The sequence below is a fragment of the Mixophyes fleayi genome, chromosome 6, assembly GCF_038048845.1.
Source record: "Mixophyes fleayi isolate aMixFle1 chromosome 6, aMixFle1.hap1, whole genome shotgun sequence".
Classification (NCBI taxonomy): domain Eukaryota; kingdom Metazoa; phylum Chordata; class Amphibia; order Anura; family Limnodynastidae; genus Mixophyes; species Mixophyes fleayi.
Window position 1 is genome coordinate 51,109,647 of NC_134407.1, and position 15,599 is coordinate 51,125,245.

General features: G+C 38.5%; 1 protein-coding gene across 1 annotated transcript in view; it reads right to left on the bottom strand.

Moving 5' to 3' along the window:
• LOC142161161 (hexokinase-1) overlaps positions 1–15,242 on the bottom strand; it is a 37,440-nt gene extending 22,198 nt beyond the window's left edge. The window contains exons 1-3 of the mRNA XM_075216470.1: positions 14,981–15,242; positions 8,460–8,622; positions 1,396–1,544 (exon numbers count right to left, since the gene is read on the bottom strand). Of these exons, the coding sequence (XP_075072571.1) occupies positions 1,396–1,544; positions 8,460–8,622; positions 14,981–15,043 (375 nt within the window). The 5' untranslated portion in view covers positions 15,044–15,242. The remainder of the gene's footprint in view (positions 1–1,395; positions 1,545–8,459; positions 8,623–14,980) is intronic.
• Between the last annotated feature and the right edge of the window lie 357 nt (positions 15,243–15,599).

A 15,599-nucleotide genomic window follows, 5' to 3' on the forward strand; every position in this document is an offset into this window, starting at 1 on the left:
TAAGCTCCCTATAGCTGCCAGCAGCAGTCCATCACCGAAAGGTACATACGGTGACGTTTGTCTGGAACCATATACCAACGCGTATAAATGTTATAACAATTCTCTTGAATACCTCCATTGATGGAGACTTTGGCTGTTCGAGCTCGTATGACGGACCATTCCTCACTGTCCAAGGAGATCCCAAGGTCACATTCCTATGCCTTCTCATGAGGTGCGAGAGATTGGTCACATGTGGTTATGATTGAACAGTACATAAGTGAAATGTTCACCCTACGGCCGGAAGAGTATATGCATTTGCGTTCGAATGGAGAAAATGTTATTGGAAATGTGTTGAGGGAGGAGGGTGACATGTGGACATTTGGAAAGGTCCCGTTGGATGGAGGTGTGTAATTCCAGTGATACAGCCCAGAATAATGTTTGGTAATATTCACCCCCAAATAACGAATGGATTTGGGATGCCACTGGAAATTGTAGGACATCTGGAGAGAGTCCCGGACAGAGTGGGCAATGTGAAGTAAGAGAGCTTCAGACTTGATATCTTTTATTTTATACCCTGATAGAGTCCCAAAATATGATAATTCCAACATAAGATTCAGGACGGAGACTATCAGATTAGTGTCAAAAGTACATCATCGGCGAATAGGGAAATTAATCTACTTTTGCTGTATTGCGGTTCCAATTGGAAATGCACACGGTGGGAATAGTGAAATGATTAATTCAATGTCCTGCCTACTGCCACTTTATAACCATCCCTAATTTCATAATTTCAGCTTTCCTCCTAAAATACTGCTCGGTTTGGCCCAGTTTATATCTTAAATAAACCACGGGAGTTGGAACATTAGGGTGATCTTAGTTACATTTTCACTTTTATGTGTGTGCTGTGTGATCCTCTACTAAACAGGTAACGTTCCCCTTTAGACACCTCTCGAACATAAAACAAACATCAGTGGGTATAAGACTGGTTACCCAATGGTGTTAAAAAAAAATGGCATTGACATTGCAAGTGTTCGACACCCACTATGTAACCAGCGTCTGCCCTTGCAGTTGGGGGTCAGGAGGAGTCAATAAAGGTCACTCCATTGACTCCTTTACCTTCACTTGCAGTGAATGTGAGTTCATAGAGCAGACAGCATCCAAGAGGTGAGGCAGCAGCTCCCAACCGCAAGAGCAAATGGATAATCGGTTATGTAGTCATTGGAACCAACAGGTTTCATCCCCATACCGGTTTACATGCTATTACTAGTGTTACAAAATTATAGTGATAGATTGGTTTATAACTCCGGTGGGAAACAGGCCTTAGGCCTAAAGATTCTGATGTCGTCTAGAACATGATTATATATATGATACAAAAGTGAGTAAAAATATTATACACCATTAAGCTTGAAAATGGCTTACCCTTGTCCCAGTGCCATGGACAATGTCCTCTGGTGTATCGTAGATCTCACTCTCCATCTGAACCGTCTGTTTCTTTTCATGTGAAACCTTTACCCGCAGTATACGGAAATATGATCCACCCATATCCAGGGCAATTATGTCTCCCTTTTCTGTTTAACAAGAAAATAAGTATATCATGAGCGGATCATGGCTGCTTTCAGGTTGGATACACATTTTTGGGCTTTTAAAAGAAGACCGATTCCTATTATTAAAGACATTCACTTCACTGGTAACGCAAAGCAAACACTACAACAGCTGTCTATGTGCTAGGAATGAGTGAGCCCAGAGATGCACTTTAACTAAACACTAGATAATTAAATGAGTAAATATAAAATTGCTGCTTCACTTAACGTAGTGACAGTTCAAAGACTTTAAATACAATGTTACTAAACAACACAAGTAGTTGGAATAGTACAGAGTGCAAATATTGTTTTAAAGGACCTCTAGACATAAAACACTGACATAGCAGCAACATGGTCACAAATAAATATGAAAATGTTAAGGAAATGATCAGAACTGGATGTATTTGAGAGTTTTTTTCTACGGGACATTTTCTTCTTTATGGACACAGCGCTTGCTATTTTAAAGACTATCAAAGGAAATCCCTTGTACACAGAGCCAAGAGGAGGACTTTAACAGCTCAGGGGGTCATGTAGAGTCTGACTTGTAATAACAAAAATCACTTTACAGCTACACAATAGAAGAACTTCCATCTCTCTTCCTTGCTCCTCTACGCTTAGAGTGGCTCAACGGGGGAGGCAGTGGGCGAGCAAAATGTGGCCAGGAAACAACATTCAAACAGAGTCTCTAAGTGGCTGAGTCTCCTTATCATCCCCTCCCCCGTCCACCAAGAGAGTGCCAGAAATATGGCGCCAGCTATCACTGTCCTGGGTGCAGGGTGGATGGCACGGTGCCCCCTATACCCGTATGCGCTGCACACCGTGCACCTATTATAGATACGTCACTGAGAACAAAAACTTTGTGATCACAACTACCTGTAATTTCACTATGGGACTGCAGACTTATTATATCCACTGTAACAACCTAACTGCTCTGTGAAGACAGCCAGGAGTGCTGTAGTAAAGAAATAATATTTATTGTCCAGGTCCGGTCCACCCACACATTAGAACAAGCAAACAGTTATCTATTTGGAGAAATGCTATAATACAATTTTACACTTTGAAATATAACCCCATTCTGGCTAATTAGATTGGGATAACATTAGACAGCAAGAGTTATTACAGCTAAGAAGTGAAAGCCTTCCAGGTTTAAATGCAGAATTACAAAAACACTTTCAAAGGGATTGTCTTGTTTTGACTGAGCTTCGATATATACTATACGGATGCCTATTAAATAATCTAGAGCCTCAAAATCTCAAAGGCAGCTGCAGCTGTTTATATAGCTCATCAGACACAAGCTAGCTTTAATGGCTGTCAATATTGTCTTGTGGCTATGGGTATGCGAGTTGCACGGTGGCTTAGTAGTTAGCACTTCTGCCTCACTGGAGTCATGAGTTCAATTCCCAACCATGGCCTTATCTGTTTGGGGTTTGTATGTTCTCCCCATGTTTGTGTGGGTTTCCTCCGGGTGCTCCTGTTTCCCCCCACACTCCAAAACATACTGGTAGGTTAATTGACTGCTATCAAATTGACCCTAGTCTCTCTCTCTCTCTCTGTATGTCAGGGAATTTAGACTGTAAGCTCCAATGGGGCAGGGACTGATGTGAGTTCTCTGTACAGCGCTGCGGAAATAGTGGCCCAAATGTCATATTTCATAGATGAACAAAGCCTCATAAAGACCAGGGGCGAGTGCAGATTTTCATGTCAATACCGAACAACCACCAATGAAATCTTCGTGTTAAAGAGGATAGTAAGGTAGATCAACAGAACTGAGACCAAACTCGGAGCAAGTTCTGTTGTTCAGAAAAGCAAGGAGCAAGCCAAAATATAACCTTTCTGTTTAATATCTTGGTAAAGAAATGGCAATCCAAATTTCCTAGTTGCTGTTATTTATCATTTTATTTGACTTTTGCAACAGGGGCAGAAAGCATTTGCTTTTAAAATTAGGATGTCCACTGACACTGTCTCCTCCCTTTAATTTGCATAGAATGCCGCTGGCACTAGCAAGGAACAATCAGCAAAGGAGACGGGAGACACATTTTAACATGTAATTACATTTAAAAACCACACAAGGAACATTTTAGGAAACAAATAATTACCATGATACATAGTTGTTTATTTACCATTAAACCAGAATATGTTCATTTCACTCAACAATACTAGAATGATAAGCTGAGCAGTAATCATATCTATAAACTGCTAGCTGTATTTATAGGTTAGGTTTGATAATGGATTTATAAAGCATTTTGGAGATGTCTAACTCATACTCTTAGTCATAACTACGCACTTAAACGCTAGTAAGCATTTAAAAGAATTGTGTTTAGACAGAAAAGCATCCAAGTTGATGTAAACTTATATAAAATACATAGTTTAACTCAGTACAAAGGACAATTAACAGGTGCACAGGTGTCACAGACGGACTCTCAGTCTGACCCATGCTGTCCTTCTCATTTTGTTCGCACTCTGTATTTTTAACCAGCTTGTCATTACCTCCTAGCTAAATATAGGAACACAAGAAACCAGAGACACAGACTACACAAGCCAGATACGCTGTCTTTGAAATGTCACAGAATGAATGCAATCAAAAGTGTCACATAAGCTAACCAACCTAACCAGTTATAATGGCCGGAGATTATTTTATCCTTTCTGTGATTTATATCAGTGGTTGTTTATCTGACCCTAAGATTATGGGGCCTATTTATTCAATCCCTTGAAAACAATTATAAGTACCCCCTGTGTTTAATGATAGGGGATTGCAGCAGATATGTCCGAAATCGGATGCGGTCCCACTTATCCTAAGCAATAGCAGACCCCATATTTTTTGTGATTTAACAAGTACTGAAAATCAAAATCTTTCAGAACTTGTGCCCGTGTATATTTACTAATGGCGGGTCCGACAAGCCTATGATTCTTGGCGGTTTGCCGTCATTTTTCAAAGTGCCCTAAGCTCCCCATAGCAGCCAGCAGCAGTCCGTCACCGAAAGGTACATACGGTGAAGTTTGTCTGGAACCATATACCAACGCGTATAAATGTTATAACAATTCTCTTGAATACCTCCATTAATGTAAATGTAATATTTGTATAAAATAATACTGGATGCTGATTGTTATATTTGTGCCTGCGATAGGGAAATGGGATTGTAAGCTCTGCTGGGGCAGAATAATGTTCTATGACTGTAAAACTCTTTGCACTATGTTCCGTAAAGTGTAATTATAATATTTACATAATTTAAACTTTGCTTTGTGCTGTACAATCCACCATCCCAATTGTTTATTGCATCCATGAACGAGCGTACCATTCATGCAATCAATGTTTTCCTATATTTTTCCCCCCTTTTCCATTTTTATCACTTTGGGCCCTTTAAAACTTCATGTATGGCGTAGTGGCTAGCACTTCTGCCTTACAGCACTGAGGACATGAGTTCAATTCCCAACCATGGCCTTATCTGTGTGCGGTTTGTATGTTCTCCCCGTGTTTGTGTGGGTTTCCTCCGGGTGCTCCGGTTTCCCCCCACACTCCAAAAACATACTGGCAGGTTAAATGGCTGCTATCAAATGAACCCTAGTCTCTCTCTCTAGTCTCTATGTTCTCCCCATGTTTGCGTGGGTTTCCTCCCACACTCCAAAAACATACTGGTTGGTTAATTGACTGCTAACAAATTGACCCTAGTCTGTGTCTGTCTGATTGTATGTGTGTGTGTTAGGGAAGTTAGACTGTAATCCCCAATGGGGCAGGGACTGATGTGAGTGAGTTCTCTGTACAGTGCTGCGGAATTAGTGGCACTATATAAATAAATGGTGATGATGATGTGTACATCTCACTTTTTGTAGGTTGCATTGATGTTAGGAACAGATTGTCATCCTGACACTAAAAAGTGTCAGGATGACAGTCTGTTCCTAACATCAATGCATCCTGTTTTCTTTCAACAAACTAATAATCTAGAGAACCTTTGAGGTTTTAACATAATGTCCCTTCCTGCAATGTGGCTGGCATGTGACATCTCTCAGAATACACCAGACTATAGTGACAGAAGCCACAGAACCAATTTGTGAATCTGCAAACCACACTTGTTCCTTATCTCACCTTGTGAACTCTTCTTTGCTAAGGTGACAATCCCAATCATTTCAAAGTGGGGAAAATCATTTCAAAGTTCAGCAAGCAGTGGTAAATGATCTTCACATTATATAAAATACCACCACTTTTACCTCTAGTTTACAAAGCGATGATAAACTAGAGATCCAAAAGGTGATTTTTTTTTGTTACGGAATATGGTTTTAATTTACTATCATATTAAAGACCGTTTACCTCCTCTTACTCCATTTTTATGGAATTCCCCTGAAAGAGACATTACTATAATGCATGCCGTTAAATAAAAGTATTCCAGGTCTAGATGTCTAAGTAGACAATCTAGTTCCACATATTATATGAACTAATAGTTACAAGTCCCTTCCACATCCAGCCACACATGACAGCTGTTTTACACAGTGGGGACCTGAGTCATTAAGGAGAGTAAAGCATAAAAAAAGAGTCACTTTGCACCTGGGTAAAACCATGTTGCATTGGAGGGGGAGGTAAAATTAAAATGTGGAGACAGATTTATAGTTGGGGTAGGGCATGTCCTAGATACATTTCAGTGTGCAAATAAAGCTATTAGGTGTTTGTGTGCTAGAAGAAAAAACAACCTGTATTTAACTTGCACTCGGACTCCTGGACAACATTTACTCCTTTTTTTTTTTTGCCTTACTTTCCTTACTGACTCAGGCCCTGGATTATCAATTCAACTCCCCTACCACATAGAAAGATATGGGAGTTATTTATTTAACAACATCATACAATGTGCACAAATGTGCTGTATCCTTGAGCATAACCCCCAACCTTTTTATTCAGGAAAGAGCGGGGCCAAATAAGCTACACCCCTGATATGTGCAGACCACCAATTCACCCAAAACACACTCTAATTCGCCCGAACTCCAACTGTCTAATGAAGAACCACTTCTCTGTAAACTGGTACTGCCCACTGCAATCGGGCCAGTTAGGAGGTATACTATAGCAACCATTCCAATGTTAATAGATGTTTGCTTGCTATGCGTTACAGAACATTTGTGCATACTGCTCCATCTTGGTAATAAGATTCCGCTTCTCTCTGCTGCCAGCCAGCAAAAAAAGACCTAATTTAAAACCTGTCTCTAAAATAATAATAAAAGTTATTAAATAAGTCACATGGTGAGTAATACAAGTTCTGCAGTGACCACATTTAAAGCTCAATGATATCATCATCTATTTATTTATATAGCGCCACTAATTCCGCAGCGTTGTACAGAGAACTCACTCACATCAGTCCCTGCCCCATTGGGGCTTACAGTCTAAATTCCCTAACACACACACACACACACACACCTGGAATGGTACAAGAACACTGACGATAATAGAGCCAATATCCATTGTGTAGGTGCAGTTTAGAGTATTTTGGCAGCAGGAGAGTTTAACACCCTTTAAATTAGATGCATACAGGGACCTGCTGTTATCTACCATGTAAAGGTTTAAATAGCTTGCAGCAAGGCCACAAATACATTAATAGCACAGGACCAATGGATCCTGTAAAGGAGATTAGCTAGTGGTTCACTTCACAGGCCCTTTCTCTAGCTACTTATGGGGAGAAGGAGAAAGTGGGTCATTCGAACTCAGAAATGGGTCAGAGAGTGTTTATTCTCAAGCATAATCGTGGGAAGTAGACATCCATTATACAATATCCTGATTGCTATTAGTATGTGCACACATGTGTCTACTTACATCAAATATTACAACACACAAGGATACTAGTTGCAAATTGTATAAGATTGTAACATTTAAACAAAATGCCTGTATATTTATCTAAGAAATGACTAGGATTCTGGTTAATATATACAATGCACATTTTCTAGCTATAGACTGACCAAAGTTTCTCTGATAAAATATTTGATTCCACCAGAAATCTGCCCTGGTATTAAGCACACATTATTTTACTAATATGGCCTAATATGTATGTGCAAATATTGTGCGCTCTGTGTGAAATCACATTTATAAATACTTGGTGGGAGCAGATATTTTAATCTGGCTAATGCACGTTTTGGTTGTTTAAGAACAGTGCAAACAGCTTTAGTGATCACCATGTGGCGTATTTTATAACATGCACAGACAACCGTCAAAATTAACAGGGACAGAGTCAGGTTTTAAGTAATCATCCCTACTTTTCAACACTGACCAATCGTGCAGCATAATTTACCATGTTCTGTATAATAGTTGCAGTCCTGTCAGCAGTATAACTTCAAATATCTATTAAAGAGCATTATTTCAAACACTAACAATGGCATTATAATCTGAACTGCTCACTGCTCATTTCTTTTGGAACAGCTTCCTTTTAACATTATCATACTAAGAAAGGAGAAGATTTCCCTTCTACAAAAACTCCGATCTTGACAATAGTCAAATCAGAATTATTTCACACAAGCACAAACAAGTGTATTTAGAAAGCGCGTGTACCATAAATGATACGTATTTGTCATGACAAGAAACAATTCCCAAGCTATAGCTAATGCTCATCAGCAACGTAGTGCAATTTAAGATTCATGTTTTTCAACCAGCGACCTGTAGAAGCACTTCCAATTCCGGAATAAAATAATGTGTATGTCTCTTTAAATATATGCATTAACCCATTCGTGCATTCGTCATACTTATTTTTAAGCACAGAATTTTGGCCAAATCTGCGTGATTGTTGTATGTGTGAAAGAATTTATAGGAGTCCAAACGAAAAAAAAAAATAATCTCCCATAAATCTGCTTAGTCAAAATCTGGACAAAACTGGAACAGAAAGTGTTGCAGACCTTTGTCAGTGCAGCACTATGTAAGCACAAGGTGAGTGTGTCTACCTGTTCCATCAGGAATTGATCTCACAAAAGTTGGAAGCATCTTGATAATTGCTGTTGGGTTTGTGTCCCTTGACAGTCCATTTTCCATCTCTTTTTTGAACCGAGACATAATGTCCAATAAGGTTTCATCTGAGAGCCGCATGGCGTACAAATACTTATCAATCTGTAAAGAGAAGAAGCAAACATTATCAATTTAACCAGTTGGTTCCACAACTTGTTGTTGCACATTACTGTTCATTATTCCAGGAGGTTGGAAAACAATCATAATACTCTGTCACGTTGCTTATTTAGAGTCTATGGGGTATATTTACTAAACTGTTTGAAAAAGTGGAGATGTTGCCTATAGCAACCAATCAGATGCTAGTTATCATTTATTTAGTACATTCTACAAAATGACAGCTAGAATCTGATTGGTTGCTATAGGCAACAACTTTTTCAAACCCACAGCTTGATAAATTTACCTTATTTGTACATCTATATATATAAAATAATAGCACCTTTATGTTTAATCAAAACATAATACTTGGTACAGTCAAACAAGTAATTCTCCACTGTTCATAATATTTGGGCACTGGAAGAACTTTTCTTACCTCTCTGTCTGCCTGTAATACCCAACCGCGTTTTATTACTGCGCTTGTTCCCCATGGTAAAGCACTACGGAATATGCTGGCGCTATATAAATAGCTCTTAATAATAACGGTTTCATTTGAGTGTCTCAGCTAACCAAACAGTTCCCAATCACCTTAATAAGTTCAAACAAACAGATTATGTTTTCTGCATGACATAGCATATGCCCATATGAATTATTGAACAGGTAAAGAAAAATTAAGGAAAACTATACAATATTTACGGATTCATATTATTCCTTTAAGCATACAGTGATTTAGGACAGGTGATTTAGTGGGGAAGCTACTATTCTTAATACAATCTAACTTGCTACTGCTTGCGGATTATTATTTTAACAAGAGAGACTAAAATATTCTAAACATAGCATAGGAATTTGAAGAGTAGGGATCTGCATGACTGGGCATGTCTGATCACTGGGTAATGTCAGCACTGAAAATTATAGCAGAAATGAACCAATTGGATCATGTATTGATTACATCAGAACTCACCCGGTTCTAAGCGATGACATCGGCACTCATTTCATATTATTTACGTTAGGGATTAAACATATATTAAATTCACTTGCATATTATATTCCTATATGCTGTATGTTTATAGTTTTTTTATATAGTATTAGAAAACAGTAGATCTTTTTGTTTTTTTGTGAAATAATTATACTATATAAATCTAATGTAAAGTACTTTTCTCAAAATAAATGTAAGCAAGATTAATACTTGTGTTATTATTGCTTGGATGGTATCGTTTTGGATATTGTAACCAAGTTAAAATGGCATAGACACTTCTGACACGGATTAACACTGTAATATGACTCTTAGGATACTGTTTCTTTAGAGAAATTCTTTTCATAGAGAAAAGAATGTAAAACTAGTAAGCAGCGATTGCACATATAGGAGGAAAGGTTTTTGTTTGCCCCTTAATCTGCACAGTAGAACTCTGTAATCCAGAATAATGTAATTTTTCTTCTGTATCATCTATATATTGGATGCTGCATTAATTCTGGAAATATTAGTAAATACACTTGGCAGACAACCACGTTGGACAAGCTATGCGGTAGGACATTTACTGGGGCTGTATTTATGTGACCAAGTTCAAGACCCTCTTGACAATAGGTGAACTCTTGAAAGGATACCCTATGATCTATGGCAACATAGGTTGTTCTCATTTGAATATCCAAAAACATATGCAATATCATGGCTAGCGATCAAATGGATTTCTGCATTTCAAATCTGTTCAGTAGAAATATGCAATTTACCCAGGGTAACACTGTGCACCACACAGACTAGATGACAGTAATGTGGAGTGTGTGTGAGTACAAGTAAACTGTATTGTAAAGGTGTGACTAACAGGTGGATGAATATCTGTTATACTTTTATTACAAGTAACAGGGACCGTCAGTTGGCAGAGCTCATGCCTGGTACAGGATTGGTAGAAGAGATCCCTGTACGGTTGCTGAGGGTGGTCAGAATCAGGGGAGTGAACAAGATGTTCAACAGTAAGTAAATAAAAGGATGATGCTACACTTCAATGTATGTAAGTGACTGCTTCATCCCCCATCCACAGTAACTGATCACAGGTCTGGGCAACAATGGGTGTGTTTGCTAGAAAGATTAAGCATTCAATTATTATTCATTAAGATTCTAACACAAACTCAAACACCTTTAGTAGCAGATGCACAAATCTCCACACTGATTAGGTGACGAATGCAACTAACATGAGAGTGAGGAGAAATATTAGTAATCCTGTGAAAGTAACATAAAATACCTACTTTAGATCCTCTAGGAGAAGTGGAAGGCAGGTACAAGAAGAAGAGTTGGGACTGACTTGGTATCACTATTTGCATCCAGTGGACAAGGAATGTGTATGACGGCGTCACTGGATCATCGCTCCCCTGCACACTCAGTTTCTACTAAGGTAGGCATGGCTTGCTTCTTGGGTAAGTTGCAATTTTGCTGACACTACCATTTAAAATTGTTTTTATTTGTTAGCCGTCTGAGAGGCCAGGTTCTTAATTGGCACTATTTATTTATTTATTGAACACTTGCACCACACTATTCATGTTTTTCTTTGTTTGTGTGCGGCACGTTTCTGTTTTCGGGGTTTGGGTTAGACTCTTATCGGTGACCCTCTCCCCATGTCATTGTAGGCTACCTCTTTCAGAGGAGAGCTGAAGAACCAGTTTCCCAGTAGAAGCTTTGGCCCGCTTCAAGGAAAGAGGGGACCTCCCGTGCCTTATGGAAGTGGTGGGCCTTAAAACACTTGCCCCCCAAGTGGCCTTATGGTTCCAGTGGTTGGGAATGTCAAGGAGCCCCCATAATTTTGGCGAAGGAGGTTCTGAAGACCTGTGTCGCTATAATGGGCCTTTGGGCCTTATGGCTCTGGGGAGTTGGAGCAACAGGGCCCTTTAACTTTAGGGAGGGGTCCAGAGTCCCAAGCCAATAAAGCACTAGCTTAGGCTTCAATAGAAAAAAAAATGTTAGCTGGATGTTACAGCAGACATGTATCAATTCAATGTGAAAGAACGGCAGTCTGAGCTCTCTTGTCACCTTCTCTGCCACCTTCATTACAATATTTTGTTCAACCCTGAAGGTTTGTACATATGGGTGATCCTGTAGCATAATATATAATGTACCACATAACTCCATTAGACTGTAATGAGTGTTCATGCTCATGAATTCTGCAAACAGCATTGAAATTGACAAAAATCGAAGTGAACTCTTGATGTGTGCACAGAACTATTCACTTATATTGTTTTTGTACTAGTGCGAATTTAATAGTCTTTAAGAAAGCGGAGTGAACATAATGTAATGCCCCGGTGTACACGCCCTATTGGAGAAAAAATATGATTAAAAAGTTACTGTAACTAAAATGTAGCATTTTATTCAATTATGAATGTAGGCAACAAGCCACAGTAGTATTAGCAGTACCTGTACCACAGTAGTATTAGCAGTACCTGTACCACAGTAGTATTAGCAGTACCTGTGACTTTGTCACTAATAGAACTCACAGATGTTTTCATATGACATTTAGCGCAGATAGTAGTGTGGGGCTACAAGAAGGGGTCCATAGGCTTCACCAGACTGCCCAATGGGTCCATGACACAAAAAATATTAACACCTGCCCTAGAGAAACTAACAATTGCATACAAGACTTTTTTCTGTGCTGGATTGCATTCACATGTTATCTTTTGCATTTAAACAAAGTAATATATAAATGTATATAAAGAGTATAATAACCGGAGTCACTTCAAAGTAAAATAACCATTTAAATAAGATAAAGTTACACAAAATAAAATAGATCTTTAGAAAAATTGACCATTATCATAAATGTCAGGTTCTGTCCCATTTATATAATAATTAGCTTTTTTATAGTTTCTTGAATTCAAGCAATCAGTTCATCTAAAAATTAGAGTTATTATGACTTTATAGCTACATTCCACCAAGGAATAGTAGTATTTATAGCATTAGTCAGTCAGCTGGCTTACAAAAAGGTATTCTGTGTATGCTCCGGAGTCCAAAACATATGTAGCTGCTTCCTGCCGCACCTCCTGAGTGTTGCCATGGATACAGTACAATAGTAGTGTGATACTGTGTGATGGTGTAAAAAGATAAAATGTCAGAGAGTTACAATGCAAAACTGACATTTTGATATAAAAATTAAGTGCCTGTACAATTCTGCTGTTACAGGATCAAACTGACAGGGAAGCCCTTCAGTCTGTATTAAAAGGTTGAAGGTATAAGTGGGCCAGATAATATAAAATGGATAAAACTATATATACACAACATATGTCAATAATTCAAGCAAAACTGATCAAGCAATGTAAATCCAACACAGTAAGTAGTAGTAAAGGCATACAGCATGTATTACTATTATCATTATCCTTCACTTAAACAGCACCAACATATTCTGCAGTGCTGTACAATCAGTATGAGATTTAATCGCCTGATCTGGTAACACACTGTTCCCTGTACTGTTAAAGGTCATAGACAAAGTGCATTTACCAAGGGCACCTAGCTTCAGAGTGACATTGATTTAATCCTTCACTCTCACAAATTAAATAATACACATATAATCAGTTATTAGTGTTTTCATAACTAACAATTCATTAGGATTTGGAATATGTAAGTATTATAAGGAGTAACATAATCTACAACCGATTCAAATTCCTATGTACTGTATAAACGTACAGTACTCAGACAATGGCCTTTTGTCTTTATTTGACCAACAAACTTTTCAGATACTTCAAATATTATTATAATGTAGACAGGAAATGTTATAACATATTTACATATTACTCTATCATTAATATATTATCATTAATACATTAATCCATTCAATTTTACTCTTAAACGTCACAATCTTATAGGGAGTAGACAGACAAAATGACATATACAAGGTCACAAGTAGGATGGATAAGCTGAACTCAACCACTTCAAATTCCACGCATGTCCCCGAGCTACATGTCCATTCCAAACATGCAAACCCATTAAAGATTCCATGGAGAATGCAATATTGCATCACAATATATCTGGCCTAGTAATGAAATGTGTTATATAACACCCACCTACAGTATTCAGCCAGAAACGATGGAGTAGACAGAAGCATTAATTGAACAGCAAAATTATATTTTTCGTCTTAATATATAATATATCTGCATTTCAGCTGCAGCTTTTTATACAATAACAGCCTAATCCACTAAAATGTATTGGCTTTGGAATTATATAATATGTTACATGGGAGAAGTCTAATTCATTTGAATAAGTGAAACTAACACTTAAATCATTCCAGTAATGGCGACTTATATAAAAAGACCCAAGTGGTTTGACCTCCCCTCAGGCGATGCCTAGTACATACACAACGCAGCAGAGGTGACACGGCTGAACTGTTTCAGTTCCTAGATACTGTTAACCCCCTAACAGTGATTTGATTTGGTTTAATAAGTCAAGCTGAATGATCAAAGGGGACCTGCCATGCAGCCAAGACATCCACACTAAGGTGTGTCCTTGCACATAAATCCAGCCTTCTGTATATAGTCCGGATGAGGATTAGAAGGAATACAGTTAACTAAGGGAATCACCAGCTGCCATTAAATTGTTATCAGCCAGCTATTCATACAAGCCTTATTCATAGGTTTATGGAATCACATGAATTATTAAATGGTGATAGCCATTATACAAAGCTGCAGAACATGTTAATGCAGCTTCATCGATATATGGTGAAAATGGCGTGAAAGATAGAAAGGATAGCTAGATAGAGTGATCTAGGAAAAATTACAGTAAGAGTAATAATAAAACTAACAATTACAGTAAGAAACAAAAACAGAAAAATTACAGTATGAGTAACAATAAAAATAATATGATGCAAAATACTACTAGTAATAAAATAATAATAATAATAATAATAATACCAATAACAATAATACACAGGAGGCAATAAATTTGCTATGTTAGCACCTAAAGCATTTCTAACATGGTTGAAAAAGTTGTCTATTAATAAGTAGGTGCCACATTCAGTGCTGCCCAGCATGGCAATACCCTGGTGCAGGTAATGTGGGTGCAGGTAATGTTTCTTCACACTGAGCATTGTATAATGAATGTAACAGCCTGCACGGTGCGTAGGATCTGGAGAAAGGCCTAAATAGAGTAGCAGGCATGAAATGTCATCTACATCCTGCTTTCAAGGACACTGCAGACTTCACCATGAGTCCCTACATTCTTCCTGCCTGGTCCCCTATACATGTGTGTGCTGTCACTAATGTACCTGTAACGTATTGATCTGTACAGGAAAAGACTGTTTACCTTATCTATAGCCAACACATATGGATTTTGTAATGTAGTAAACGATGCATAGGTGATAGTGTTCATGTAGGAGCTGAAGTAAAGGGGTATCTCACTCACCTTCTTGACCTGATCATCTTTGAGCTCTGTGAAGTAATAGGCCAGGAGCTGGGCAGCTATCATTCTGCAGACTGGCTTCAATACAGTCTATGGTCCCGTGTGCTGTGAACTGATCCCAAGTTTGATGTCACTATGAGCAGAGATGTGCTGTGTAGAAATTGACTGATAACAGCAGAGAGCTCTCTTTCTCCTCGCTGCCCTACAAGCTGTATTTTTTTTTCTTTTCTCTCTGACAGTGACATGTTAGAGACAACCCACTTCCTGGCCTGTGATTGGCTGTAACATGAGGACTTGCTGCATTGAAGAGAGAGGCTTGATCATCATTAGGGGGGCTGTGCAATATCTAAATATCTAGTACTGGGTGTGTGCAAGACACTAGTGTCACAGTAGGAAGTTGTGTAAAATAATGTGTAGGGGGAGGGTGTACAAGACTCTAGTGTACACTGCACAGGGATGTACAGGCTCCTGCATAGGAGGAAAGGGTGCGGAGGATGCAACTTCTTATGAGGAAGGGGGCAGGTCTAATTCAGCTACTAAATATGTAATTATGGCACGTCCACCACGTACTTCAGCTATGGTGCCCACTGCCTACACCCCATCATTTCCTGCAATATGTACC